We start from the raw sequence: 27,507 nt of genomic DNA, 5'->3' as shown, positions 1-27,507 counted from the left end.
GGCCACCATAGCTAGTCAGAGGCAAAGCTGGGATTCCAATCTAGGTCTGTTTGACTCCTTAATTATGCAGCAATCACAGAAAAGGAGGGAAATGAATGAAAATTTAAAAACAAACCAGCACCCAAATGGCTCCAGAACCAATAAGGTATTTTCAGACTGAAAAGAAATCTTAATCTAGACTTTAAACTTTATTCACCAACGATAAGTGAAGGAAATTAAAGATTCCAAATGCCTTAATGCCTTCAGGAGAAAGAAAAATAAACTCTGAAATTAATTTGCAAATGCAATTAGGATCAGAGCTCATTTCTTGAAAAAATCCTTCCCTATTAAATCATTTATCTTTAAATGAAGTAATGAATGCATTTGTAGATACAGCCCATATTCACTTTAGAAAGCTCTACTAGTAAATCAAAAAGAATGTAACCCGAGAGCCTGAGGGTGGAAAGAGGGTAATGCAAAAAGAGAAAGGGTTAAAACCAGACAATACTATAAGCCCCTTCGCTAGACAAATAGCACATTGCTGCTCTTTTCCACAGCAACATTTCCAACACAGCCACAAAGTAACCACTTCACCCCGTGCTAATACTTAGTAACAGGACACTTCTGGTAAAACCTAAGTTCATTCATTTACTTCCCCAGCTTTGAGAAACATTCTAGCATCTATTATGTGCTAGCTGAGGATGGTGACAAAAAATAGCAGAAACACAGAGACACATTCAACAGCTAAGAACTTAGCTCAAATACATTTTAAATGGTGACTTTCTATTTTCACGGGTGCCTACACCACACTCCGATTCAGTAATCTCAAACACAGCACGCTCCAATTTCCTAATAGCTGCAGGTCAACCCTTGGAACGCACGTTTTCGTGAGGAAACATGTAGTTAGCTATTTCTAGCTTTCGTGGTCGAGTCCCTGCTGCTGTGTATACACAGCCGTTTTCACTCAGACTTTACCTTTGGGGAGAAATACAGAAAAAAAAAAAAACCAAAGATTTTTCACCAAATACTCCTCCCACAGTGAGTTTCACAAACACAGTACTCTATGCTAAGAACCTAACTATAAATTTCATTCGAACATAAAACTATCAACCTTGTACCTGCATTTTTAGGGGCTGGAGTATGTGGCCTATAAAAATAAAAATCTCAGTAGTACCAAGACTCGCTATGCACCTAAAATGTTCCTCTTTAGACAAGTTTCTCACCTGTAAAATCCGCACCATTCTGTGTTTTAAGGAACAACAGATAAGATATAATGGATTGAAACAGACCTCAAAAACATTGCACGGAAACATCAAAGAGTGTGCTTCAGAGCAAGGACACAAACACCCCAGAAAAGGAACCCGCTACCAAAAATAGGGCCTCCCTTCCACTCACTGATTATGCATAAAACATTAGGCGACCTCTATACTGCTTAATATATTAACATAAACAGCGCACGTGACTGCTCAAGTGTCAAATTCTTAGCAAGTGATTATGGATTTTGGCCTTGGTTACCTTTAAAGTTCTTGATCACTAACTTCTTAGCTGAGCCAGGCTTGCTGTTAGCAAAGCTAGAGACCGTGGTAGATGATTTAGACAGGCCGTTTGCATGGTGCACTGAAGCCACAGAAGAAATTAATAAACTCTTATTTTTAAGTTGCTGCTGCTGCTGTGAGGTTGCAGCAGTGGGCGATGATGAGGAAGATGAGGAAGATTCCTCAGCCATTTTCGTTTCAAACCCTACAAACTCCAGGGTGTCTTCAAAACGCAGCTTCTTCTGTATCGGTACGTGGCTGGAAGTGGCCACTGGAACCCCGAGGCAGCAGGACGAGGTTGAAGGGGACGCCGAATCTTTAGGTTGTGGAGGGGTGGAGGAAGTGGTGGAATCAAAGTCTTCTCTCTCGTTACTACTGTTACTGCTGCTACTGCTGCTGCTGTTTAACTTTCTCTTCTTGGCAGAGGTGGGCGGAGTGGTGCTGGTATTACCATCAGTGGCTGATCTGACCTCCTGAGCAGCAGCAGAAGCAGCAGAGGGATTGGGGGAAGAAAAACCTGTTGGAAACATGAAAATAGCGGGGTCAACAGGCAGAGGAGCATCAAAAACCTACGTTTATGTGCCTGCGTGCGTGGAGGAGAGGTGGCAATGTTGAAGGGGGAAGGGAAGAAAGAGAGGAGAAACACAGAGGACGAGAAGGAAAGTAGAGGGGGAGCACACCGAGGGGAATGGGAGGGCTTGGGAAGGCAGATAGGCTGCCACCGGCAGTGAGAACGAGGAGGGGGAGGGAAGCGGAGGAGGCAGACAGGTAAATGGCTGTGCCGTGCCCCCTCCCCTGCTTGTTGGCCTCTCTCCCCCACTTTCTGCTGGAGAGACTCAGGGAACCAGTGAAGCTTGCAGCTCCTCCTCCTTTTCTCCCTCTCGGGGAGGGGAGACGCCGGGCTGGAGGGGGGAGGGGGAGCGAGCCGAGGCTTGTTATTGTCAATAGCACAAGAGGCTAAAGATGGCGCCACTTCCGATCACGCGGCACCCGTGGAGAGGCGGCGTCACCCTCGCGGAGTGGGGGTGGAGAGGAGGACCCGAGTGGCCCGGGAGGCGGGGGTGCCGGCTCGCCGCGAGGCGGCTAAAGAGCCCGCGGAGCTCGCTCGCTCCGGGCACCTCGCTGGAGCTCCGGCTCCCGCACCCCTTCCCTGCCAGCACCCTCTTCACCGGGGCTCCCTCACCACCAGTCACCCCTTCCTTAACGGTCCCGCGGGGAGCTTCGCGCCACAGCGTCCTTACCGGAAGTGCCTGGGCAGACACTTTTCATAGCTCTCTGATCCAGAAGCCTTGGGGTCCGCTGGACTTGAGGTGGGGGGGGTGGGGGAGGGAGCACTGGGGGTAAAAGAGGTGGATAGGGAGGACGGGGCGGGTCCTGGAGATACCTTCGGCCCTCTTGATTGGAGGTTTCTGAACCTGAGGAGGGCGGGGAGATAGGTGGGGAGGACGGGCGGAGAAGCGGGAAGGCTCCCGTGAGGCAGAGTAGGTGGTGCATGCTAGGGGCGGGCTGAACTAGCTGGGAAAAGGAGAGGGTGGGAAGAAAAAAGTAAGTGGATGGGAAACTTTGAAAGAGAAACGGGACTGAGGAGGAGCCGCAGGGCCACGGGAGGAACCCGAGATCGGGAAAGCCCTAAGTCTGCTAGAGAGGGCTAGCCCTGTGTTCAGAGATCGGAGAAGCCGAGGAGTAAAGTTTCCGACTCGGTGGAGCAACACATGGCTGGGTTTTGTCTGTGACACAACACCCAACAGGGCCCGCATTTTGATTGTCTCTATAATGACACCAGCTGTAAAGCCATGAGCATTTTTAAGATGGCTGGCGAGAGGAGGGGTACATTCTAAGGCCAAGTAACAGCCTCACCCAGCACAATTTCAGGGTTCGTCCTCCCACCCCATAAGTCAGTAACTCGGTAATTTGTAGCCCAAAGCTAAGACTTACTTCCTCCACTTACAAACTCTCATATTGGCAAAAGCCTGTTTCCTGACAAGTGTGTTTAATGAGACCAGGTTTTACATGTGATTTTTGGCAGAAAAAAAAGCAAAACCTCGCGCCAGGCGTGACAGTATGGCTTTAATTCCTGCACTAGGGAGGCAGAGGCATGTTATCTCTGTGAGTTCGAGGCCAGCCTGGTCTACAGAGCAAATTCCAGGACAGGCTCCATAACTACTGAGAAACCCTGTCTCGAAAAACAAAACAAAACAAAATCTCCGAATTTGGTTAAATTGCCAGCAATAAACCTGTCAGAGACCAGCTTAGATAAAAATACCACTTATCCGGGTAGGGGTCTGGGGATTAGAAAATTTGGAAAGTCCTTAGGACCTAACTTAATCTGGGAGGCATTCTTAGCCAGCGCACTGACAAATCCCTGTCTTTACAGCATTCTGGAGGCCAAGGCTAAAACAGAGCTAGTGTGAGGCCAGGCTGGACTATGCAGACTCACAGACAACAAAAGTTAATCTTAGGGTATTCTCAGCAGGAGAGACAAACTCAAAGAAAACTCTAGTTGCCAGTGTATTGTTTCTGCGTTTTAAGTAAGCAGCTTGTATGGAACAGTTCATATGCTCTATGCCGCCCCAGGAACCCACCTTTGAAAAGCCAGGGAAGGAAAAAGCCTCAAACTTCTCTAATATTATTGTTTTTTTTTAAGGGCTAGAAATTACTGTGGGGAAAAGCACGTGTGGAATAGTCAAGACAAGATAAACACAATGTTCACGCTAGATCTCAAAATGGGAGTTGGCAAGAGGAGAGAGGAAGTGCAGTTTTCAGCTGTGAAAGGTTTCTGTTTATCTGATGTAAAGAGCAATGAGACTAGAAGCTAGGATGTCAGGTTGAAATATGGAAAATGAAATTTCAAAAGTGCCCGGGACCTCTGTGGTTCTACATGTTTGTAATCCCAGTATTTTGGAAGAAGAGGCAGGAGGCTTGCCAGTTTGAGTTATATAGCCTAAAACCCTATGCAAAATAAAAAATGTCTGGTACACCAAACATTTTGGTCTATCATATAGGAAACGGTGGGCAACAAGGCGAGGCTTTCATATGGAGAGAACTGGGTAGAGTAAGAACAGCTTCGAGTGGTAATTAAGAATGAACACTGCAAGTAAATCACCTTTCTAACCAGAAGGCCACACGCCTCGGTGTCCTGAAAAGCCCTTACTATGCAAATTCTCCAGAAAGTTGCCATCTTAAGCTGAGTATGACAGCTCACATTTGTATTTCCAGCACTAAAGAGGCTGAGGCAGGAGGACTACTTTGAGTTCAAGCCCAGGCTGAACTAAAGAGAAGATATTTCAATGAAAAACAAAACTGGCCAGCACCTTTGTGCTAGTAGCTGAGGTCCTGCTGAAAAGCTCTAATGGAATTCAGGCCCCAAGGGCCCATGAAAGATGAAAACCAGGCCTGCAAGGTGACTTGGGGAGTGCTTGCTAATTGTCACTCTTTCCCCAGCAACCATTAACTGCCAGCAGGACCCTTGGAGGAGAGGAATCTCACTAGCCCCACCCCCAGCAACTGTGGACAAGGTCTGGCTAAGTCTCTCAGGCCAGACTTGAACATATGTGGTAGCTCAGACTGTATTCCAATTCTCCTGCCTCAGGCTCCCAAGCAGCTTACTTGTGGAAATTCTCCAAGAAATATCCGTGAGTGTTATGAAAAAAAAAATCCTTTTCCTTAAATGACAAATAATTATCTTTCTTTTCACATCTTATAACCTAATAATAACCTTACACATTTAGCATATCTTAATAAGGATATGCAATTTTAATAATTTTTTCTTAAGTGTACATTTTGTCATGCAAATCAACTTAAATAGCACTGTGCCATGAGAGGACTGGGTTTTATTCCTAGACCCTCAGACCAATTTTAAAAAGAGAAAAAATAGTTGGGTGGTGGTAGCGCATGCCTTTAATGCCAGCACTCTGGAGGCAGCTGCAGGTGGATCTCTGAATTCAAGGCCACCCTGGTCTATACAGTGAGTTCTAAGTCAGCCAGGGCTGTATATTATAATAGGCATTAATATGAAATACATTTTACATTGAGTTATGGGGGGACCAGGGAGATCTGCTTTGTCATGGACATCAGATCGTGTGTACCTCCTCAGCCCCTCTCCACTGTCAGGGATAAAATGGTTTCATACCCTCAAATGTGTTTTGAAAAGAATATTTATCAGGATGTGTGTGCACCGGAGTGTGTGCACATATACCACATATGTGCACCTGACACTGATGTCGGAAGAGGACATCAAATCCCCTGTGACTGAAGTTACAGATGTCTGTCAGCCTCCATGTGGGTGCTAGGAACCAAACTCAGATGCTCTTAACTGATAAGCCACCTCTCCAGCCCCCCAAAATACATTTTGAGGTTGAATTCACTAACCACACAGTAGTCAAGATGTGTAACATAGAAAAACATACACTTAAAGAAGCTTGTATCTTGTGAGTTCAACTCATTGCCTTAAAAGCATTCATTAAACTCTACAATGTACACTTATTACAGTGAGGTGCAAATATTATTGGTATTCTTTTAAACAGCCTTTATAAAAGTAACTATATGCATACAGGAAAACATAAACAAAGACTATTTTTCTATTGTTCATTGCCTTATTTCTATAATATATATACACATACACACACATTTTGTTGGCTTTTCGTTTGGTTGGTTGGTTGGTTTTTGTGAGATAAGAGGGTTTCAGTTTGTAACCCAGGCTAGTCTTGTTCACAGCCCTTTGCCAACCTCAGCCTCCTGGAGCCTGGGATTAGAGATGTGAACTACCGCACCTGGCTGGTTCCCTTTTTTGATCATGGAGATTCCCCAGAGTACTTGGTTGTAGGCCCTCACAGACAAATCATACTTGCTATCAGTCAGACACTTGTGGAAATTTTGTTACACACTGAATGGGATTTTTCTTGAAAATAAGAGATTGCTTGGTCAGGAGACGCTGAATGTCCCTGAAGCAAGCCTTAATATGTGAGACACAGTGCTTGGGGTTTACTATGATGATTTGCATAGATGTCTTATCTTGTACTCCCACAGTTTCAGAGTTAAGAATTCAAGACTCAAGCTGGATGCTAGTGATTATAACTAAGGACTTATGCCAAATATTTGGGTGCTGTGCTACTGAGTTACCCAGTGTGGTAGACACTTCATTATCCTGCAAAGTTGAAGGGCTTGTATGGCAACAGTATGAAGTTCTGTGGGGTAGAAGAGTAAGCATCACCAAATTGATGGGTTTTGTTTATAAACATTAAAATATAAATTTCTACCTAAAAAAAAAAAGATATGTGCGTCAGGAGAATCATGTGATTGAGGCCAGTCTAGGCTATATAGGCCTTTGTCTCAAGACACAGAAAGAGACACAGGAGTAGAGGTGAACACTTGTAATTCCAGCATTTGGGAACCAGAGGCAGAAGAATCACGAGTCCAAAGCCAACCTCAGCAATACAGCAAATTTCAAGTCAGCTTGGGCTTTGTGATACTTTGTCCGAAAACAAAATAAGAACTATAAAAATAAAAAGGACAGATAATGAAGGATCATGATCCACTATTTAGGTAAAACCCTTTAGATGATAAATGTAATGCATGCAAACAATAAAACCAGAGACGAAGCACTGAAAACATTTGAACCTTTAGCCTCTCAACTCGAGACTTCATCAGTCACGGCTGTGGACCGCTGGAAAGGCAGATTTATAAACTGAAACAACCAGGCCATTCTCCCTGAGGACTTGATGGAGGGAGCTAGACCAGTCACAGATTAATTCTGCCTATGGTGATGCCAAGCACTCACTTACCATGGAGCTGCTCGGCCCCATTTATACTTCTGCTCACTTCATCAATGATTAGCACAATTCCCCACCCCCTGCTTTAATGTTTGCTCTTATAATGGCTTCAGGGTTTTTGTCTCACAAGCAAGGCCAGTTTAAATTTAAATCAGCTGTTCCCTCTGATTTCACAATAGAATCACCTGGGGGAAGTTTGGGGGTTCTCTGTTGTTTTTTAAATCTTGGGCTGGTAGAGCACTTGCCTAGCATGTATGAAGCACTAGGTTTGATCCCCAGTAGCACAAGAGAAACGTTCTGCCCTGATGATGGACTCAGTCCGAACCAGAACAAACCCTTCCTTCCTTAAGCTGCTGTGTGTGCTGTATGCATTGTCACAGCAATGAGAAAGTAAGTAATGTGAAGACCAAGCTTGCATGCAGTTCCCATCCTTATGAAGAAGGAAGATAGCAAGAAATACACCTATCAGCCAAGAGTGCTATTTTGTTCTGGACAATCAGTTCATTCCCAGGCTAGATCTTCGACCAGAGAGAGGGAGAAATCAGCTCCTCCTCCTCCTCCCCCCCCCCCCCCCCCCCCGGCAAAATCCAGGTAAATGCTGAGTAAACAAAGCTTGCCTGAGAGCCCATTCGAGTCTGGTCACAGAGTACACAGAAACAACCCTTGCTCTCAAACTCTTGTCCGTTGGCCTAGTGGGTGAGGGAGCCAATTACTAGCAGGCAGTCATGAAAGGAATTGTGCCAGAGACTCCTGGCTCTGCCTGAGGCAGAAATGGAGACTGATGGGATGAAGTGGAGAAAAGAGGCAAAACTGAGCATCACCTTCTGAGAAAGAAATTCAGCTGAAAGCATTGGAGCTGACCAGGCAAGAATGAATGGGGGTTGAGAGCATCAAGGAAGAACATAAAAGACACATTTAAATCCTAGAAGAGAGGGAACTCAGCAGGGCCAGATATCAGGAGATGAGTTACTAAGTCCCAACTTTCCATCCTAATTAGATTCTGGATCACTAAAGAGGGGAAGCAAGGCCACATCTCTCGCCTGTGTGCTAGCAATTCCTAGGCCCCTTAGTACTAATGCTTAGTCATAAGTCCTACTTTCTGTTGAAGCTGTGGCCTTACCTAAGTTGCAGTGGTTTAGGAATCAAGCTGAGAACCTCCAAAGGAGAGAAAGGACCCGAGAACATGCAAAATAAGACCCGATAAAACCAGAATACTATGCTACTAATGTATGAGAAATTCAAATGAACAAAATCATCATTTCGAAAACCGTAAGCAGTGGGCCAACTCTGGCTTTTTGCTGTCTGTGTAAATAAAGTTTTATTGAATCATGGCTATACTCATTCCTTTGCATATTTTCTGTGGCTGTATTTGGGTTAAAACAGAGTTCAGAGTTGTACTTTGTTGTTGTTTTGAGACAGGGTTTCTCTGTGTAGTCCTGGCTGCCCTGGAACTCACTCTGGATTAGGATGGCCTCAAACTCACAGATTCGAAAAAAGAAGGTGATTTAAAGCATGCTAAGGATTTTTTTTTATTAGGGATAAACCATTTTAAGGGTTGCATATTTCCATAATATACCACTAACACTTCAGTGTGACACATGCCTATGGACACGGTATTTGAGAAGCAGTGGCAGGAGGATGGCCTGTGAGGTCAGCTTGAGATAAGAGCAAGCTCCTGCCTGAAAACAATTAAACAAATGTTATGCTGTATTTAATCTGGAAAAGATCAGGGCTTATTTAAGCACACTGTTTTAAACATTTTACAACAACCAAAAACACTATCTAATGAATATTACACAGGATATATTTTTTTTATTTATTTATTTACTCATTATGTATACAGTGTTCTGTCTGCCTGTATGGCTGCAGGCCAGAAGAGGTCACCAGACCTCATTACAGATGGTTGTGAGCCACCATATGGTTGCTGGGAATTGAACTCAGGACCTTTGGAAGAGCAGGCAATGCTCTTAACCGCTGAGCCATCTCTCCAGCCCCCCACAGGATATATTTGAAATTGAATTAGATCAAGTGAAATGTGTATTTGAATTCGTGAGAGATTATAATATGACCCCTCAGAAATATGTTGGTATATGACTCCATCTTCTGATGACTGCTGATTGGCTCACACAATAAACAATGCAAAATTTCATTAAACTTTAAATAACAAAAGCCCAAGTGTCCTCTGGAGAAATGCATTCCCGCCCTTTCCTTTTGTCGTTTTACCATTCACTCCCTGCTTAGCCGCTTGGGTAACAACCATAAGGCTGTAACTAGGTTTTACTAGTTCACTCACTGTTATCTTCTGAGTTGGAGTCATTCTCTCTTCTTTCTCTAGACCTAGTTGGACGTGACATCCTCTCTTTGGGAGCTGTGAGAAAACAGAGAACTCACTTGTAAGGCAGTTTTAAGAAAATCCTCAAATTTGGGTAGACTATTCATCCGCTCCCCCTTATTGCCTTCCATTACGTGGGCTTCTCTTACATGCTGGGGCTGAACCCCAGGCCTCATGCCTACATTACGATTCATACAGTTCATTTTCCTCTTCCATGTAAAGATGATCTGAAAGTAAAACATGTTTTTTTTGTTTTTTTTTTTTTTTTTTTGGTTTTTCGAGACAGGGTTTCTCTGTGGTTTTTGGAGCCTGTCCTGGAACTAGCTCTTGTAGACCAGGCTGGCCTTGAACTCACAGAGATCCGCCTGCCTCTGCCTCCCAAGTGCTGGGATTAAAGGCGTGCACCACCACCGCCCGGCTGTAACATGTTTTATTTTTAATATCAGAAATTGGAATTCCAACTCTAGCCTGCTGTTTTAAATTACAATGCCTAGTCAGACTTGTATAACATGCTTTTAATCCCAGCACTTGAGCCTGAGGCAGGCAGATCTCTGAGTTCAAGGCCAGCCTGGTCTACAGACAGCTAGGACTGTTACATGGAGAAACCCTGTCTCAAAAAATAAAATAAGCCGGGCGGTGGTGGCGCACACCTTTAAACCCAGCATTTGGGAGGCAGAGGCAGGCGGATCTCTGTGAGTTCGAGGCCAACCTGGTCTGTAGAGCTAGTTCCAGGACAGGCACCAAAGCTACAGAGAAACCTTGTCTCGAAAAAACGAGAGAGAGGGGCGGGGCGGGGAGGGGAGGGGAGGGGAGGGGAGGGGAGAGGAGAGGAGAGGATAGGAGAGGATACTGTTGAGACTGAGGATCTTTCTGTGCCAGAACCTTGGCTATGGACTTTCCCTCACACAACACACTTAACTGATTCTAAGAAGTTTCTCCCTAACTTCTTCACATACATCACCAGTAAGGCATGACTTCTAACATACCCCTTTTAACATAACATAAACATTTTAACAGAAACATCTGAAACATTTTAAATATTTGATAATGCATTTAGTACGACCGTGAGAATAAAAAGTTCAAAATCAGGCTCCACCCAGAGGCCCTAAATCTGGTCTACCTTCCTAGTTTCTAAAGGAAACATTTTCATTTCTCTCAGAAGGCTTGTTTAACTTACACTGGAGGAACAGCAAAAATTGTTTTGTTCTGTCATTCATGTGATCAAGCTCTCATACCTTGTGGAGGATCACAGAGACCTTCGCAAAGACATCCATAGGTGAATGAAACCTCCGATGGCATGGAGAACAACAGACTGGTGTCAAACCCCATCCACCCACCCACCCATGCACCCACGCTGCGTAATAAGTACTCTCTGATAACTGACAGCAGATCTGACCAATCCATACAGGATCACGTTTCTGAATAACAAAGGGTTTGTGTGCCGGGCGGTGGTGGCGCACGCCTTTAATCCCAGCACTCGGGAGGCAGAGGCAGGCGGATCTCTGTGAGTTCGAGACCAGCCTGGTCTACAAGAGCTAGTTCCAGGACAGGCTCCAAAGCCACAGAGAAACCTTGTCTCGAAAAACCAAAAAAAAAAAAAAAAAAGAAAACCAAAGGGTTTGTGTGATGTCGTAGCCAATCAAAATGAAGCCTTGCCTACGTGTGGTTGAGGTAATCCCAGCATTCAGGGCGAAGCTGAAGCAGGAGGCTGAGTTTGAGGCCAATGTAGAATACAATAGTCCTTGTCTCAAAACCAAAACAAAATAAAAGCCCAGCAAACATAAAAACTCTCAGAATGATGCGATAATTTGATATATTCCCAAAGACTGATTTATACTTGTTCTCACAGTACTGTAACCTTGGGGACACCAAGAGGTCACCAAGCTGTTATGTGCTTTGACAAAGTTCCTAAAGTGACAGACAAGAAGACAGGTGGCTTCATTATCACTGGGAGAGTAATGAGTCTTCATTCTTGGCTAGGTCTCCATTGACACAATGGTAAGCTAGAAGGGAGGGGACACTGGGCTCCTTACAGGGTCTCCACTGAGAGCTAAGGATGGACGAAGACTTCCACGGGTGTGAGTCTAGGGCTCTCCAACTCATCCACAAGTAGATCATGTTTTCCTTGGCATTTGACTGGAGTTTATCAGTTCTAAAATTCTCTGTGTTACTAGGATACTTCTTGCCTGGTCCTTGGTCTACAAGGAGTAGAATTTTCTCAAAGTTTTATCTGTGCCTTTAGCATCTCACATACACTCCTTTCATATGCAAGAATGTGATACATGGTTGGTTATTGCTTGGATAAGGGAAAGATTGCAATAGAATAATAGAATTGTAAGCAAAAATGGTGGTGGTTATATCAGTGTTTGCTCTAATTTAATCTTTTCAGCATGTTTGAAATGTTAGAAACCAAGATAAAGGGGAGATTAATGTCTTAACAATGTTCAGCATCAGACTTGATCCCTCAAATCTGGACCAGAATTAGGAAGGCATTTTATAATGGATAGATAGATAGATAGATAGATAGATAGATAGATAGATAGATAGATAGTTGGGGGGAGGGGGAAAGCCATGAGATTCGGATGATCTCTCAACTAACTTGTATTTGTTGAGACTCTTCTGTCAAGTGCCAGAAATCCAATTTGAATAAGCTTAAGAAGAAAATGAAGTTGATTGATTTATATATCCGGACACCACAAACCTCAGTCTCAATTAGATCCAGGAACTCAAGTACTATCTTGGTTCACACTCCATCTCTTCATCTCTTATCTCAGTTTCTCTCTATATAGCTTTATTCTCTTAAGAGTCTTTGTCTCTTTTGGTTTTTTGAGACAGGATTTCTCTGTATAGCCCTGGCTGTTCTGGAATTAGCTCTACAGACCAGGCTGGCCTCAAACTCACAGAGATCTTGAGATTAAAGGCATGTGCCTCCAAGAGTCTTTGGTAGATATGCCAGGGTTTCTAGCAGGCTTACTTTATAGTTGGAAGCTGAAGAAAAAAGCTGGTGTGATGACGCCTGCCAGAACGTGGGAAGCAGACACAGGAGGATCTGCAGCTCAAGGTCAACCTTGGCCACACAGCTGGACCACACAACACCCTGTCTCAATACAAAGCAAAGAAATTCAAACCCGAGAGAGAAGGACTTCTCTGTTCTGATTTAGAAAAATGCAAAGTCATATCTCTAGTCTGGGTCTTATCTCTACTCTTTGAAGTTGCTACAGGGTCTAGCAGCATTTAATACTGTGGCTATTTCATCCTGGGGTAGCTGACTTGCTGTGAGGTGCAGGATGAGGAAATTGCCTGTCTGAGCAGATTTCCAAAGGCAGCTGGCAAGCAGAAATGCTAAGCAAATCCAAACAATAGACGCCTACTCTGTGGAGTTCAGCCTTAATAAGAGGGAGGTGTGCAGTCTTATTGCTTCTTGATGTGCCCTGTTTGGTTGATATCCATGGGAGGTCTGCCCTTTTCTGTAGAGAAACTAAGGAGTGGGTGGGGGTGGGGGCAGAAGGGAGGAGATGGGGAGGGACTGGGAGGAAAGGAGGGAGGGGAAACTGGGGTCAGAATGTAAAAAAAAAAAACCTTAAATTGCACTTCTTAGATTTTGAATGCATATAATGATATCATTGCAAATAAGTACATTTTTCTTCATTCTTTTATTCATTATTATTGTTATTTATTTTAAGACAGGACAATTTTATGTAGCTCTAGCTGTCCTGAAACTCAACTTTTAGACTAGAGTGCACTTGAACTCACAAAGATTCGCTGGTCTCTACCTCCTAAGTGTTGACATTAAAGGTGTGCACCACCAAGTCTGGCTTCTTCGTTCTTGTAGATGTGTAAGGCTTATTTCATTTTCTTTTCTTTTTTTCTTTAAGATTTATTTATTTATTATATATACAATGGTCTGCCTGCATGTGTCCCTGCAGACAGAAGTTGGCACCAGATCTTATTACTGGTGGTTGTGAGCCACCATATGGTTGCTGGGAATTGAACTCAGGACCTCTGGAAGAGCAGTCAATGCTCTTAACCACTGAGCCATCTCTCCAGCCCCTCATTTTATTTTCTTAATGCATTTCAGGGCCTTCAAGACACAGTGATGCATATCTGTCTGTGTCGCGTCAATCTGTCACTCTTCCTGAATTCTAAGGGAAACAACTTTCTCTTTTTCCCCTTGCCTTTTCCTGAGAGGCTTTTGCTCTGTAGTTCAGGCTATCCTCAAACTTGTGATATTCCTTCCTCAGTCTCCTGACTGGAATTATAGGCATGCCCCACCATTCATAATTAGGGGAAACAACTTGACTATAATACTCGCTGATGGCTATCCCCCACACGACTGCCAATCACCCTTTCACATCACCTGGCCACTCACTGGCTTTTTGATGCTCTTTACTCTTTTGTTTGAAATTCTTTTTTTTTTTTTTGTTTTTTTTTGAGACAGGGTTTCTCTGTGGTTTTGGAGCCTGTCCTGGAACTAGCTCTTGTAGACCAGGCTGGCCTCGAACTCACGGAGATCCACCTGCCTCTGCCTCCCGAGTGCTGGGATTAAAGGCGTGCGCCACCACCGCCCGGCCTTGTTTGAAATTCTTGATGTTTAAGAAATTCCATTCTGGCTGGGCAGTGGAGGCACACACCTTTAATCCCAGCACTCGGGAGGCAGAGGCAGGCAGAGCTCTGTGAGTTTGAGGCCAGCCTGGTCTACAGAGTGAGTTCCAGGACAGGCTCTATAGCTACTGAGAAACCCTGTCTCGAGAAACAAAACAACAACAACAAAAGAAAGAAAAGCAAAAGAAAGAAAGAAACGCAAAAGGAAGGAAGGAAGGAAGGAAGGAAGGAAGGAAGGAAGGAAGGAAGGAAGGAAGGAAGGAAGGAAGGAAGGAAGGAAATCCTTTCTTTTCACTTGGTACCCAGAGCATTGTTTGTTTTACTTGAGATTTAAACTGGAGTTATGGCTCAAAATTAAACAACTGCTTGGTGTGCATAAGGCCATGATTTGATCCTTATCCCCCACAATGATAACTGTTAACAGAATAGTGAACTACAAAAACCACACCCAACACCATAAGGGAAAGGTTCCCTATAGTGGCTTGTGCTTGTTATTCTGGGGGCTGATACCTCTGGTTGATTGCCATGAGTTTGCAGTCAGTCCAGGCTACATAGTGCAACCCTATCTCAGAAAACAAATTAATAAACATAAATAAATAGAAAATGGGGAAAAAAATCGAACATAGAGGCTACCTTCCTTGAAACCAGGAAACAACTCTTGCATTCAAGCACCATTTCTAAAGTTAGGTGACTTAATGAGAGTGCCTAGCACCAGCAGAGTATTCATTATACACCATAGACTACCGGGAGTGCTTTATGTAGGTTGCTCCAGCAAAAGAAGCTTATTACTTGTAGAAACTGGGCCAGAGACATTTGAATGCTCATCATACAGTTGGTTTTGTTTGTAAAAGTTAGTTAAACAATACACTTATGACTTGGTCATTTCTGCAAGTTATTTACCAAAAGCTTTTAAAATAGACTAAAAACAGGTAAGTGAAAATTGAAGAAGGGCTTTATACGGTTCCATCTTTTTCTGTGTAGCCATTGGCAGTTAATGGTTGCTGGGAGAGATTTTTTTTCAGTGGTATAGTTCTTTGTAAGCGGCTCATGCTCCTATGAATAACCCATCACCATGCCCTGGTAAGCAACCCTAATAAACTCATTAGGTCTTGGTCATACAAAAAGGCATGAGGCTGGGCATAGTGGCAAATACTGTTTTTTTCTGGTTTTTCGAAACAGGATTCCTCTGTGTACCCTTTTCTATCCTGGAACTCACTATGTAGACCAGATCAGCCTCAAACTCAGAGACCTCTGCCTGTCTCTGCCTCTCAAGTGTTAGAATTATAGGCATGTGACACAGCGGCAAGCCTGGTCTACATTGCAGGACAGTCAGAGCTACATAGTGAGACCTTGTCTTGCAAAAACCAACTAACCAACCAAACAACAACAAAAGAACATGAAAGTAGAAGAGGGAATATTTGCTTGGAGAGAGGAAGGTGATCAGTAGGAATGGGAAAAGCTGAAGAGAAGTTAAGGGAGTGAGTGCACACAAAGTACATTATATATTCATGTATGTAAATACCATAGTGGAGTCGGGTGGTGGTGGCGCACCCCTTTAATCCCAGCACTCGGGAGGCAGAGGCAGGCGGATCTCTGTGAGTTCGAGACCAGCCTGGTCTACAAGAGCTAGTTCCAGGACAGGCTCCAAAACCACAGAGAAACCCTGTCTCGAAAAAAAAAAAAAGGTGAAAATATCATAAGGTGGCTAGAGCAAGAAGCTGGATGACCATACTTTCAACTGCAAACACAAAGCAAAGTGAACTGGAAGTGGGGCCAGTGACATACTTCCTTCAGCAAGGTTGGATCTCATAAAGATTCCACAACTTCCTCAAACAGCACCATCAGCAGGGAACCAAGTGCAAAAACAAAACAAAACAAAACAAAACAAAACAAAACAAACCTGAGCCAACCTAATTGGTGAGTTTTAGGTCAGAGACAGCCTGTTTCAAAAACAAGGTAGCCAGTAACTGAGGAACTAATTACACCTGAGGGAAGCCCCCAGAAGGCACTCAAGGCAGGAACCTGGTGGGAACTGAAGCAGAAGTTGTGGAGGAGTGCTGCTTATTGGCTTGCTCCCCTATGGCTTGCTTAGCTTCTTTTATTTAAACAATCTTTTTTTATTTTACATACCAATCCCAGGTTCCCCTCTTTGCACTCTTCCTGATCCCCGTACCTTCTCCCCATCCCACCCCCTAAGCAAGGTTTCCCTCCACAGGGAATGGGCTCCAAAAAGCCAGTTCATGCACTAGGGATAAATCCTGGTCCCACTGCCAGGGGCCCCACAGACTGCCCAAGCAACACAACTGTCACCCACATTCTGAGGGCCTGGTTTGGTTCTATGCAGGTTCCCCAGCTATCAGTCCAAAAGTCAGTGAGCTCCCACTAGCTCAGGTCAGCTGTTTCTCTATGTTTCCCCACCATGGTCTTGACCCCTTTTCTCATATTATCACTCCTCCCTCTCCAACGAGACCTCAGAAGCTTGGCCCAGAGCTAGCTGTGGATGACTGCATCTGCTACCATCAGTCGCTAGATGAAGGTTCTATGATGACAATTAAGGTAGTCATCAGTTTAATTACAGGGGAAGGACAGTTCAGGCATCCCACTTAGCTTCTTTTTTAACACAACCATGACCAAGGGTGGCACTGCTTCTCATTCCCTCACCTGCCCCCCATGGGCCGGGCCAACCAACATCAATCACTAATCAAGAACATGCTCTACAGACTTTCCTAAATGAAGGCATTTTCTCATTCAAGGCTTCTCTTTCCAGATAACTCTAGCTTGTGCCATGTTGATAGAAAACTAGACAGCAGAGAGCCTCCTGGCTTACACATGCACACACATGTGTACGTACCCACATATACATGCACGAACATATACACACATATAAACACAATAAGTAACTATCCTTCTCTGGATTACTGGACTATCTTAGAAAAATAGCTACTAATAACTGAATATAAAGGCATCTTTCCCACACCCATGGTTGCAATAGTAGCACAGTTGTTATGGGGATAATCAAGTCCCTTCTGATTGAACTTAAAGACCACTCTATGTAAGATGAGTGGGGGGCTGCTTGTTGTTGTGGTTTCTGTCCTGCCCAGTACCCCACAACTGTTTGGCCCCAAAGAAAATCACACATAGGTCTCCATAAATTATAAGCTGATTGGCCCATTAGCTCTAGCTTCTCACTGGCAAACTCTCACATTTTGATTAACCCATTTTTCTGATCTATGTTAGCCATGTGGCTCAGTACCTTTTTCAGTGGGGCAGATCACATCCAGCTGCTTCGGTTGTCTGGGCAGGAGTGGGAGGAATCAACTTCCTACTTCCCAGAATTCTCCTGTTCTCATTACATCATTTCTACTTCCTGTCTGGTTTTCCTGCCTATATTTCCTGCCTGGCCAATCAGCGTTTATTTATAACATGATTGACAGAATACAGACAATTATCCTGCCCCACTTTCCCCTCTTTTAAAAAAAAAACAAAGAAAAATATTCATAGTCCATTTTTTGGGAATGTGGGCATAGTATTCCAGGCTACTTCCAGCTGGTTGGGGGCGCTGATAACCTTATGGGCACCTAAAGAAAATTTAGAGTTATGATCAAGTCCTGACTGAAGTATCCTGTGAGTCTTGATCATCTCAGGCAGCAGTCTTGAACCTGTTCTGGATGAAGAACTCAGACATCTGGGCCATCTATTCCTGCCAGAGACTTCTCAGGTGGTCTTCCTTTATCAAAGTTGATTTTTATTGACTCTGAATAAATCCACAGCCTCTCATTTTCTGTGGAAACAAAAGCAAAATCTCTTCTCCAAAGTAACATACCATTTGACTTCAATTTTGAAGCCAAGGTATTTTTAAAACACCTGTCTTAGATTAATTCTTCAGCATTTATAAGCAAATATCTTTTAGCAGCTGTTGCTCCTTCCTCAGCATTCAAACAATTTAAAGAGAGCATAATAGCATACAGTATCAAGATTATCTGTGTATTTTCCATCTTTATGTGGCTTTATTTTAACCTCTATTTCTTTTATTTTTACTTTTAACTTTTGGCTTTTTGAGACAGGTTCTCTGTATATCTTTGTCCTGGAATTTCCTCTGTAAACCAGACTATCCTTGAACTCACAGAGATCCATCTGTTTCTGCCTCCCAGGCTTCTTCCTTTTTTTATTTATTTATTTATTTATTTATTTATTTTTTATTTATTTATTTATTTATTTATTTTGGTTTGGTTTTTTCGAGACATGGTTTCTCTGTGGTTTTGGAGCCTGGAACTAGCTCTTGTAGACCAGGCTGGTCTCGAACACACAGAGATCCGCCTGCCTCTGCCTCCCAAGTGCTAGGATTAAAGGTGTGCTCCACCACCGCCTGGCTTTTCTTTCTTTCTTTCTTTCTTTCTTTCTTTCTTTCTTTCTTTCTTTCTTTCTTTCTTTTAGAACTTTAATCTTTAGCCTGTATATATTTTTAACACACTGTAAACCATTTAGAGGTTTTCTTTCCCTTTGAATCTCTCTTTACTGTATATCTCTCTTTTTCTGACCACATGGGTCTTTAATTTGCTAAGGAATATGGAGAAGTTCTTTGCCACAACTCTATGGCGTTTTAAGGTCCTTGCCAGGAAACAAGCTGTAACAGTGTGTAAACACTGAAAAGCTCCTATAGCATTTCAAGGTCCTTGTCAGGAAGCAAGCTGCAACAGTGTGTCCATAAACAACACTGAAAAGCTCCTATAGCATTTCAAGGTCCTTGTCAGGAAGCAAGCTGCAACAGTGTGTCCATAAACAACACTGAAAAGCTCCTATGGCATTTCAAGGTCCTTGTCAGGAAGCAAGCTGCAACAGTGTGTCCATAAACAACACTGAAAAGCTCCTATGGCATTTCAAGGTCCTTGCCAGGATGCAAGCTGCAACAGTGTATCCATAGCTCCCTACTCGGACTGGGGACCGCCTGCTTGAAAGAGTCAGAGTTTTCCCTGGCAGGATGGCCCAGAATGCCTGCACTTTAAAACAGCACAGGTTTTTTCCTGCTACGTCTGAAAACCAAAATGCTTTACTCTAGTCTTTCCCAAGCTTTCTCAGGCTTTCTGTGGATGCAGTAATCCACGTGGGCAACATTCTGTAACATGGAGGGTCCTGTTTGTTGTTGTTTCTGTCCCGCCCCGTACCCCACAACTGTTTAGCCCCAAAGAAAATCACACATAGGTCTTCATAAATTATAAGCTGATTGGCCCATTAGCTCTAGCCTCTCACTGGCTAACTCTCACATCTTGATTAACCCATTTTTCTGATCTATGTTAGCCATGTGGCTCAGTACCCTTTTTCAGTGGGGCAGATCACATCCTGCTGCTTCGGTGATCTGGGCAGGAGTGGGAGGAATCAACTTCCTCCTCTCCAGAATTCTCCTGTTCTCATTACATCATTTCTACTTCCTGTCTGGTTTTCCCACCTATATTTCCTGCCTGGCCAATCAGCATTTATTTAAAATATGATAGACAGAATAGAGACAATTCTCCTGCACCAACTCTATAAGTAAACACATACGTAGTACTATAAATCTAGTCAAGAACCCATAGGAAACTCACAGGTTCCAGAGGAGAACCTATTGCCGGGCGATGGTGGCGCACGCCTTTCATGCCAGCACTCGGGAGGCAGAGACAGGCGGATCTCTGTGAGTTCGAGACCAGCCTGGTCTACAAGAGCTAGTTCCAGGACAGGCTCCAAAACCACAGAGAAACCCTGTCTCGAAAAACCAAAAAAAAAAAAAGAAAAAGAAAAAAAAGAAAAAAAAACAGAGGAGAACCTATTATTATTCTACAAAATGGGCATCATTCCAAACTTTCTCTAAATTCATATGTCTCTGCACATAAATTAATCCTCCTCTCAGACTTCAATAGAGAAATTTCTTTGTGCAGTGAATGATGGTTAACACAGAAACCCACAACTGGGCAAACTTCAAAGAGAGTCAACTGAGTATTCAGCTACGAATGGAACCTAGGTATCACATCCCCAAGGCTGAGGGGCCACTGCAGCAGAGGGGGTTGGTAGAAAAATTTGTAAGAGCCAGAGGTCGAGGAGGACAGGAGTGAAACTGTCTTCTGGACACGAACAGACTGCGTGCGGCACTCGGGAACTCACCATACTCTGGCCACCTGCACAAGACCTGCACAAGATCAATGCAGTCAACATTCAAGAATGAGGTGGGAACAAGCCTGCATCCCAAACTGAGGACCTATAGATAGCTGACAGCTTCTGGGAGAGGAGGTGTCAGGTTTTTTTTATGGGTATGTCCCTTGAAAGGTTGATCAATCCCCAGTGATGGTACCGCATCCAGGAGATTATGGACAGCACAAATTGGAGTTCATGAGTTATTAAAAACATATCAAGAAACAAATAAACAACAGTTGGGGCTGGAGAGTTGGCAAGCAATTAAGAGCACTTGTGGCTCTTGGAGAAGATCTAGGTTTGGTTCCCAGCACATAAATGGCAAGTAGCAACCCTATGTAACTCCAATTCTGGGAGATTTCACACCCTCTTCTGACTATTACGGGAATCTCATGCATGTGGAACACACACATGTGGGAAAAACACTCACATAAAAAATTACAAATATTAAGACAGGCCATAATGTCAGAGTTGGGGAGCTGAGGTGGATCTGGGAGGATTTGGGGGTTAGGGCTTGAGGTGGATATGATCAAAGTATGGTGTATAAAATTATCAAAGAATTAAAAAATAAAAAAGCATCTCTCCGTCCTTCTGTACAACAAAGACCAGTCTCTCTTCCACACAGGCTGAACATCCAGTCAACTTTTTGGGGCCTTATACTAAATATAAATGAATCATCAAGGATTTGAAACAGTTCAAGGACATTTCCAATGTGAAAGCCAGAGGCTAATGTAGCTAAACAGAAAGGGAGAGCACGGAGAAAACAGATACAATGCAGGAGCAAAACCTGTAAATGCACTGGTGGCACACACCCTTAATCCCAGCATTCAGGAGGCAGAGGCAAGTGGATCTCTATGAGTTCGAGGCCAGCCTGGTCTACAGAGCTTGTTCCAGGACAGCCAGGGCTGTTACACAGAGAAACCCTGTCTCAAAAAAGCCACAAAAAAATCCTGTAAACACAGTCACCATCCTTCTACTGTAATTAGCATTCTCAGAGAAATAAGAGAAAAGGCTGTGTCATAAAGTGTGAAATACTTCCATAACAACACAACACTGTGAAATTTCAGAATAACAGAATTAAGTAACAGACCTTAACATGCTTCTAAAAGGGGAAGGGAGTAAAAGCTTTCACACAAAAGATCAGGAGTAAGATCAACATTGAACTTCTAAAATTATCAGTAAAGATGAAAAACAATGAACCCATGCCTTAAAATTTGTAGTGACTATAATTTCTAACACAGAATTCTAGCCGGGCGGTGGTGGCGCACGCCTTTAATCCCAGCACTTGGGAGGCAGAGGCAGGCGGATCTCTGTGAGTTCGAGACCAGCCTGGTCTACAAGAGCTAGTTCCAGGACAGGCTCCAAAACCACAGAGAAACCCTGTCTCGAAAAACCAAAAAAAAAAAAAAAAAAAAAAAAATAGAATTCTGCCTTCAGCCAGAATATCAATTGTTAGGGGAGAATCAATACATTTTCTCTAACACTCTTTATCAGGAAGCAACCAGGGGACATACACCACTAAACTTGGAGACTAAAACAAGAAATAGGAAGATATGATATCCAGGAAGCAGAAAATCTGACTCAGTATATTCAAGTAGGAGGACAGGGCTCTAGGGGAAAAGGACAGTAACAGATTATTTAACTGTGCAAAAAGTAATAGTGAGCTGGGCATGGTAGCTCACGCCTTTAGTTGCAGCACTCCAGGGCAGAGGCAGAGGCAGAGGCAGATTGATCTCTCTGAGTTAGAGTCCAGCAGCCTGGGCTACACAGTTCCAGGCCAGCCTGGGCTATAGGATGAGATGTTGTTTTAGTAATAGAGGAGGGAGGGAGGGAGGGAGGGAGGGAGGGAGAGAGGGAGGGAGAGAGAGAGAAGGGGGGGGAGCCCAGATGTGCTGAGACATGCCTTCAATCTCAGTACTAGTGAGGTAGAGGCAGGTGGATCTGTGTGAGTTCAAGGCCAACCTGGTCTACATATAGGGTTCCAGGACATCCAGAGTTGCATAGTGAGATCCTGTTTCAAAAAACCAAATAAAAAAAAAACAAATAAATAAATAAAAACCTGCAATACAAAATTTCTTGAGTAAATTCAGAGAAAATAAAATCTCAGAATGAAGAGGCACAAAGAGCAAGGGATGCCCATGGATAATTAAATAATTTTATCCACTCAGCTTCAAATGGGACATCTATACTGTTCTCCAAGGTTGAGGGAATGTCTCAGGAGAGAGAAATAATTTAAGAACCAGAACGAGGAAAGACTGGGCAATTGTGGCTGTCTTCTGCCCAGGACAAGGCCACCAGACTAGTGAACTTCCAGCAAATGTGATTACCTGAATAAGACCTGCCTGAGATTGGACCTTCCAGAGGGTGGGGAACTCACAAAGCCCCATCCTTTTCTAAGGAGTTAAAGACAGTTAACAGTTGCCTGGGGGAAGGACTCACTTATCTCACCCCTCCCTGAGGCTCTATAAGCAGTTAATGGTTGCTGGGGAATGGGGAGACATTTTCTTCAGTGGCACAGCCACTGGTGAGTGGATCGTGTTCCCGTAAAGAACTTCTTACCCTTGCTCTTTGTTTTGTAAGTAACCTTCATTAAGCTCTTTGAGTCACCACTATGGATCTCTGCCCACTTGACTTTCTTTACCTGCAGCTGCTCTGAGCAGGAGACCTTGAAGTCAGGCTGAGGAGTCTGCAGCTGAAAGATCCTGAGAGCTGGGCGTGGCTAAGGATCCCTATATAAGCTGCCCCTGAGCAAATAAAGGGGGCAACTGGCATTCTTGTATTAAGGATGACCTGTGTCCGTGTCTCTGTCTCTCTTTGTGTCTCTATGTGTTTTCAAGTCTCAAGCCTGGTTCCCAGCTCACGTCAGTTTTTACAAGACAGGACAGTACAGGACCGCTTCGGCTTTTAACAAGTCACCAAACAAAGCAAAAATTAAATTTAGAAGTAGAGGGACTAGCTGAGAAGAAGGGGTTCGGCAGAAGTGGAAGGGGAACAAGAAAAAGGTAGTGGAAGAGGATGAATATGCTCAAAATACATTATGTACCCAAATGAAAATATCATAATGACATCTATTACTACGCACAATTTATCATGGAAACCAAATGTTAAAAACAGAATTGCCACCTTTAATGCCAGCACTCAGGGAGGCAGAGGCAGGCATAGCTCTGTGAGTTTGAGGCCAGCCTGAACTACAGAGTGAGTCAGAGTTAGATACACAGAGAAACTGTCTCAAAAAAACCAACCAAACAAACAAACAAAACCAGAATTGCATTCAGAAAAGAAAGGCCAGTTGGTGACTCTGTAAGCACCTGACCTGTCCTTCCTCCCCTCAAGTTATTCTAAATTAAAGAAACGGAAGTGCCTGCTCCCAAATGTTGCTAGTATAAGTGTGGCAGCCTAGAAGGACAAAAGCAAGGACTGGGTAGACAGTTCAGTCGCTAATGTGGTTGCCCTCACAAGCAGGAAGTCTTGAGTTTGATCCTCAGAACTGACATAAAAATGTCTACTGTGGTGATCCACAATCCCAGTGCAGGAAGAGGCAACACAAAGATCCCTGGGGCTCTCTGGCCAGCCAGTCCAGCCAAATCGATAAGCTTCAGTCTTATGAAAGAACCTGTCTCAAAGGACACGAACAACATTTTTGGGAATGACATCAGAGGTTGTCCTCTGGCCTCCAGACACATATGCATACATGTGTGCATGCATTCCCCATACAAACATGCATAAAACAGACAGACAGATAGACAAGACAGCAGCAACAACAACAAACCCAGAACCACGGCCAGCAATGGTGCTGCATTGCCTTTACTTCTAGAGCTCCAGAGTCAAAGGCAGGCAGACCTCTATGAGTTCAGCATAGAGAGTTTCAGGCTGGCCAGAGCTGCATAGTGACACATATTTTTTGAAAAAAAAATGTTAAAAAAGTAGAACCTGTAGGATGAGGGGCCCAGTTGGAGTAAGTGGGTCACTGGGAATGATTTTTGTAGCAACTTTGTTCCTGTGGCGTTCTCTCTGCTCCTTGTAATGTGAAAAGCCTCTACCATATGCTACTGTAGCCACGAACTAACTGAGCTGCTTCTGTTCCTTCTCCATGATATGCTGAAAACTTCTGCAATCGTGACTCAAAGTAAAAGAATTCCTGTAAAAACAACAGCTGGGCAGTGGTGGCACACAGCTTTAATCCCAGCACTTGAGAGGCAGAGGCAGGTGCATCTCTGTGAGTTCGAGGCCAGCCTGGTCTACAGAGTGAGTTCCAGGACAGCAAGGACTGTTAGACAGAGAAACCCTGTCTCGAAAAACCAAAAAATAAATAAAAAAGAAAAGTAAAGAAAATGGGGGCACAAAACAAAACAGATATCAATATAACCTGGACCTATAGAAAGTGTAGGAAAAAACAATGCAGTTTTGATCAGAAGAGAAATACATCAAGGTCCTCTACTGCTGGTATAAAAGAAATGAAGGAAAGGCCCACCCAGGCTGTCTGTGTCTTCTCTGCTCATTCACCTTAAGTGAAGCTTAACAGGTCAGTACATGAGTAGTGGTTGATTAGAGTAGTATAGGTTAAATTTTGATGGATTTGACAGTTTCGATGAGTTTGTTGAGATATTTTGTAGAACTTGCTTTTGTCCAAGGTGTTTTCATAATGAGACAGGGGTCATGGTTCCTGTGAGGGGTCTCTGCAAACAGCACAGCCAGCAGAGTATCTAGCAGACTGTTCCATGTGTTAGTATTTAGGCGTCTGTACTGGCACGCCTTTAGGGTCCTCACAGGATACCACCATCCATGCAAGGCAATAAGGAAGTACAGTTCAGCACAACTCAGCGACTGATGTTGGTTCAAACTTCGAGAGTCTGACACTGGGCAGTTTATTTCACACATATTCAAGGACAGCACAATTTGGGAAAAGTTTCAATCCTATGTGTACAACAAAGCTTAAGGCATGATTTCATCAAAACTCTTGAAAGTACAAGTGACAACTTCCATATCTTAGTTAAGGGAGCCACCTTAGGGTTGGCAAGAGACTTGAACCTGGAGTAGCTACCAGGTGCCCAGGGCAATGTCCCCAGTTAGTTCCTTGGGCAGCTGAGGATAGGGAACCTGAAATGGCCCTATCTTATAGCCATACTGATGAATATCTTGCATATCACCTTAGAACCTTCATCTGGCGATGGATGGAGATAGAGACAGAGACCCACATTGGAGCACCGGACTGAGTTCCCAAGGTCCCAATGAGGAACAGAAGGAGGGAGAATATGAGCAAGGAAGTCAGGACCATGAGGGGCGCACCCACCCACTGAGACAGTGGAGCTGATCTATTGGGAGCCCACCAAGACCACCTGGATTGTGACTGAAAAAGAATGGAATAAAACCGGACTCTCTGAACATGGCGGACAATGAGGGCTGATGAGAAGCCAAGGACAATGGCACTGGGTTTTGATCCTACTTCATGTTCTGGCTTTGTGGGAGCCTAGCCAGTTTGGATGCTCACATTCCTAGACCTGGATGGAGGGGGGAGGACCTTGGACTTTCCACAGGGCAGGGAACCCTGACTGCTCTTTGGACTGGAGAGGGAGGGGGAGAGGAGTGGAGGGAGGGAGAGAGGAAGGGGAGGAGGGGGAGGGGGGAGGCTGGGAGGCGGCGGAAATTTTTTTTTTTCAATAAAAAGGAAAAAAAAGCCAAAAAAAAAAGAGGGGTGGGAAGTCAGGGCATGGAGGGATGTGGAGTATGATTTAAATGATAGAATTTAGATAGGACCAAGTTATATTTACTTGGATTCAAAGTCAGGTCCTGGAAATTCCTAGCTAGGGAAAATTGAGCCACGTTCTTCTGTTCTGTACCCACAAAGTGAAGAATGCTGATTAATATCTACTCTGAGGATTAAGTGAGCTAATATATGAAATTACTTGCAACAGTGCCTCACTTAGGGCAATTACTTCAAAAACACTAGCTTTTTCTTTCTGAGTGTGGGGCATATAACCCAGGGCTTTGTATGTTTTAAGCAAGTGCTCTAGTACTAAGCCATATCACCATCTCGAGATGCTAGCTTTATTATTGCTATTATACCTTTGTATTTGTACATTTTATAATATGGAAATAGCCACATATTTTCTTTGAAAAATGCAAAAAAAAAACAGTAGCAAGATTTTAAAAATAACCAGAAGTGAGAAGGCTCTATGTAAAGGTGCCTATGGCCAAGTCTGATGCCCTGAGTGAGTTTGATCCCAGGGCCTCATATGGTAGAAGAACTGACTCCTACAAATTATCCTCTGGCCCCCACTCATACACTATGGCAGTGTGTGCCCACATACATACACTCCCACACACTCCCACATCCACAAATTAATAATTTTAAGATGTAAAAATAATAATAATAAACTACAAAAAGAGAGACAAGGGTGTGATGTCACATGTATGCTGGCACTTGCATATAACCCCAGTACTTGGGAGGTAGAGGCAGGAGGATTTCTGTGAGTTTGAGGCCAGCCAGGGTTACACAGACAGACGCTGCCTCAAAGAGAAGAAAAATAAAATACAAAAAAGAGGGACTAGTAAGTTGAATAAAGCTATTGAGGAGATGCATTCCTGACTGGTGTCTGAAGGAGGGATAGTGTTCATTTCAACGGTAGGAACAAGTGGCTGTGAGTATATGGCTATTTCTAGTTTTCTAGTAGGGATTGAATTTCCATCTGGATATTTCCATCTTATTTTCAGGGGATGAATTATTTTGGGCAGTTGAGGTGAAGTTTTGAGGAGTAAGGAGCAGTGTATGTGAAGTACCATTAGGAAGGAAAGAATTGCGGGAGTATGGCTGTGTGGGAGTGTATGTATGTGAGCACACATTGCCATGGTGTATGAGTGGGGGCCAGGGGACAACTCGTAGGAGTCAGTTCTTCTACCATGTGAGACCCTGGGATCAAAGTCCCTCGGGTCATCAGGTTTGGCTGAAGGCAAGGAATCCACAGGCACATTAGAGGCTGTGCTGGGGGCTGGAGAGATGGCTCAGAGGTTAAGAGCACTGCCTGCTCTTCCAGAGGTCCTGAGTTCAATTCCCAGCAACCACATGGTGGCTCACAGCCATCTATAATGAGATCTGGTGCCCCTTCTGGTCAGCAGAACACTGTATACATAATAA

At 43.8% G+C, this 27,507-nt stretch overlaps 1 protein-coding gene across 1 annotated transcript in view; it reads right to left on the bottom strand.

Moving 5' to 3' along the window:
• Cul4b (cullin 4B) overlaps positions 1-27,507 on the bottom strand; it is a 110,093-nt gene that overhangs the window by 37,830 nt on the left and 44,756 nt on the right. Inside the window, exons 2-4 of the mRNA XM_057760539.1 lie at positions 9,576-9,650; positions 2,756-2,929; positions 1,495-2,031 (exon numbers count right to left, since the gene is read on the bottom strand). Of these exons, the coding sequence (XP_057616522.1) occupies positions 1,495-2,031; positions 2,756-2,929; positions 9,576-9,636 (772 nt within the window). The 5' untranslated portion in view covers positions 9,637-9,650. The remainder of the gene's footprint in view (positions 1-1,494; positions 2,032-2,755; positions 2,930-9,575; positions 9,651-27,507) is intronic.

Source organism: Chionomys nivalis, chromosome X (genome assembly GCF_950005125.1).
Source record: "Chionomys nivalis chromosome X, mChiNiv1.1, whole genome shotgun sequence".
NCBI classification, from domain to species: domain Eukaryota; kingdom Metazoa; phylum Chordata; class Mammalia; order Rodentia; family Cricetidae; genus Chionomys; species Chionomys nivalis.
This window is presented reverse-complemented; position numbering and strand designations above follow the sequence as displayed.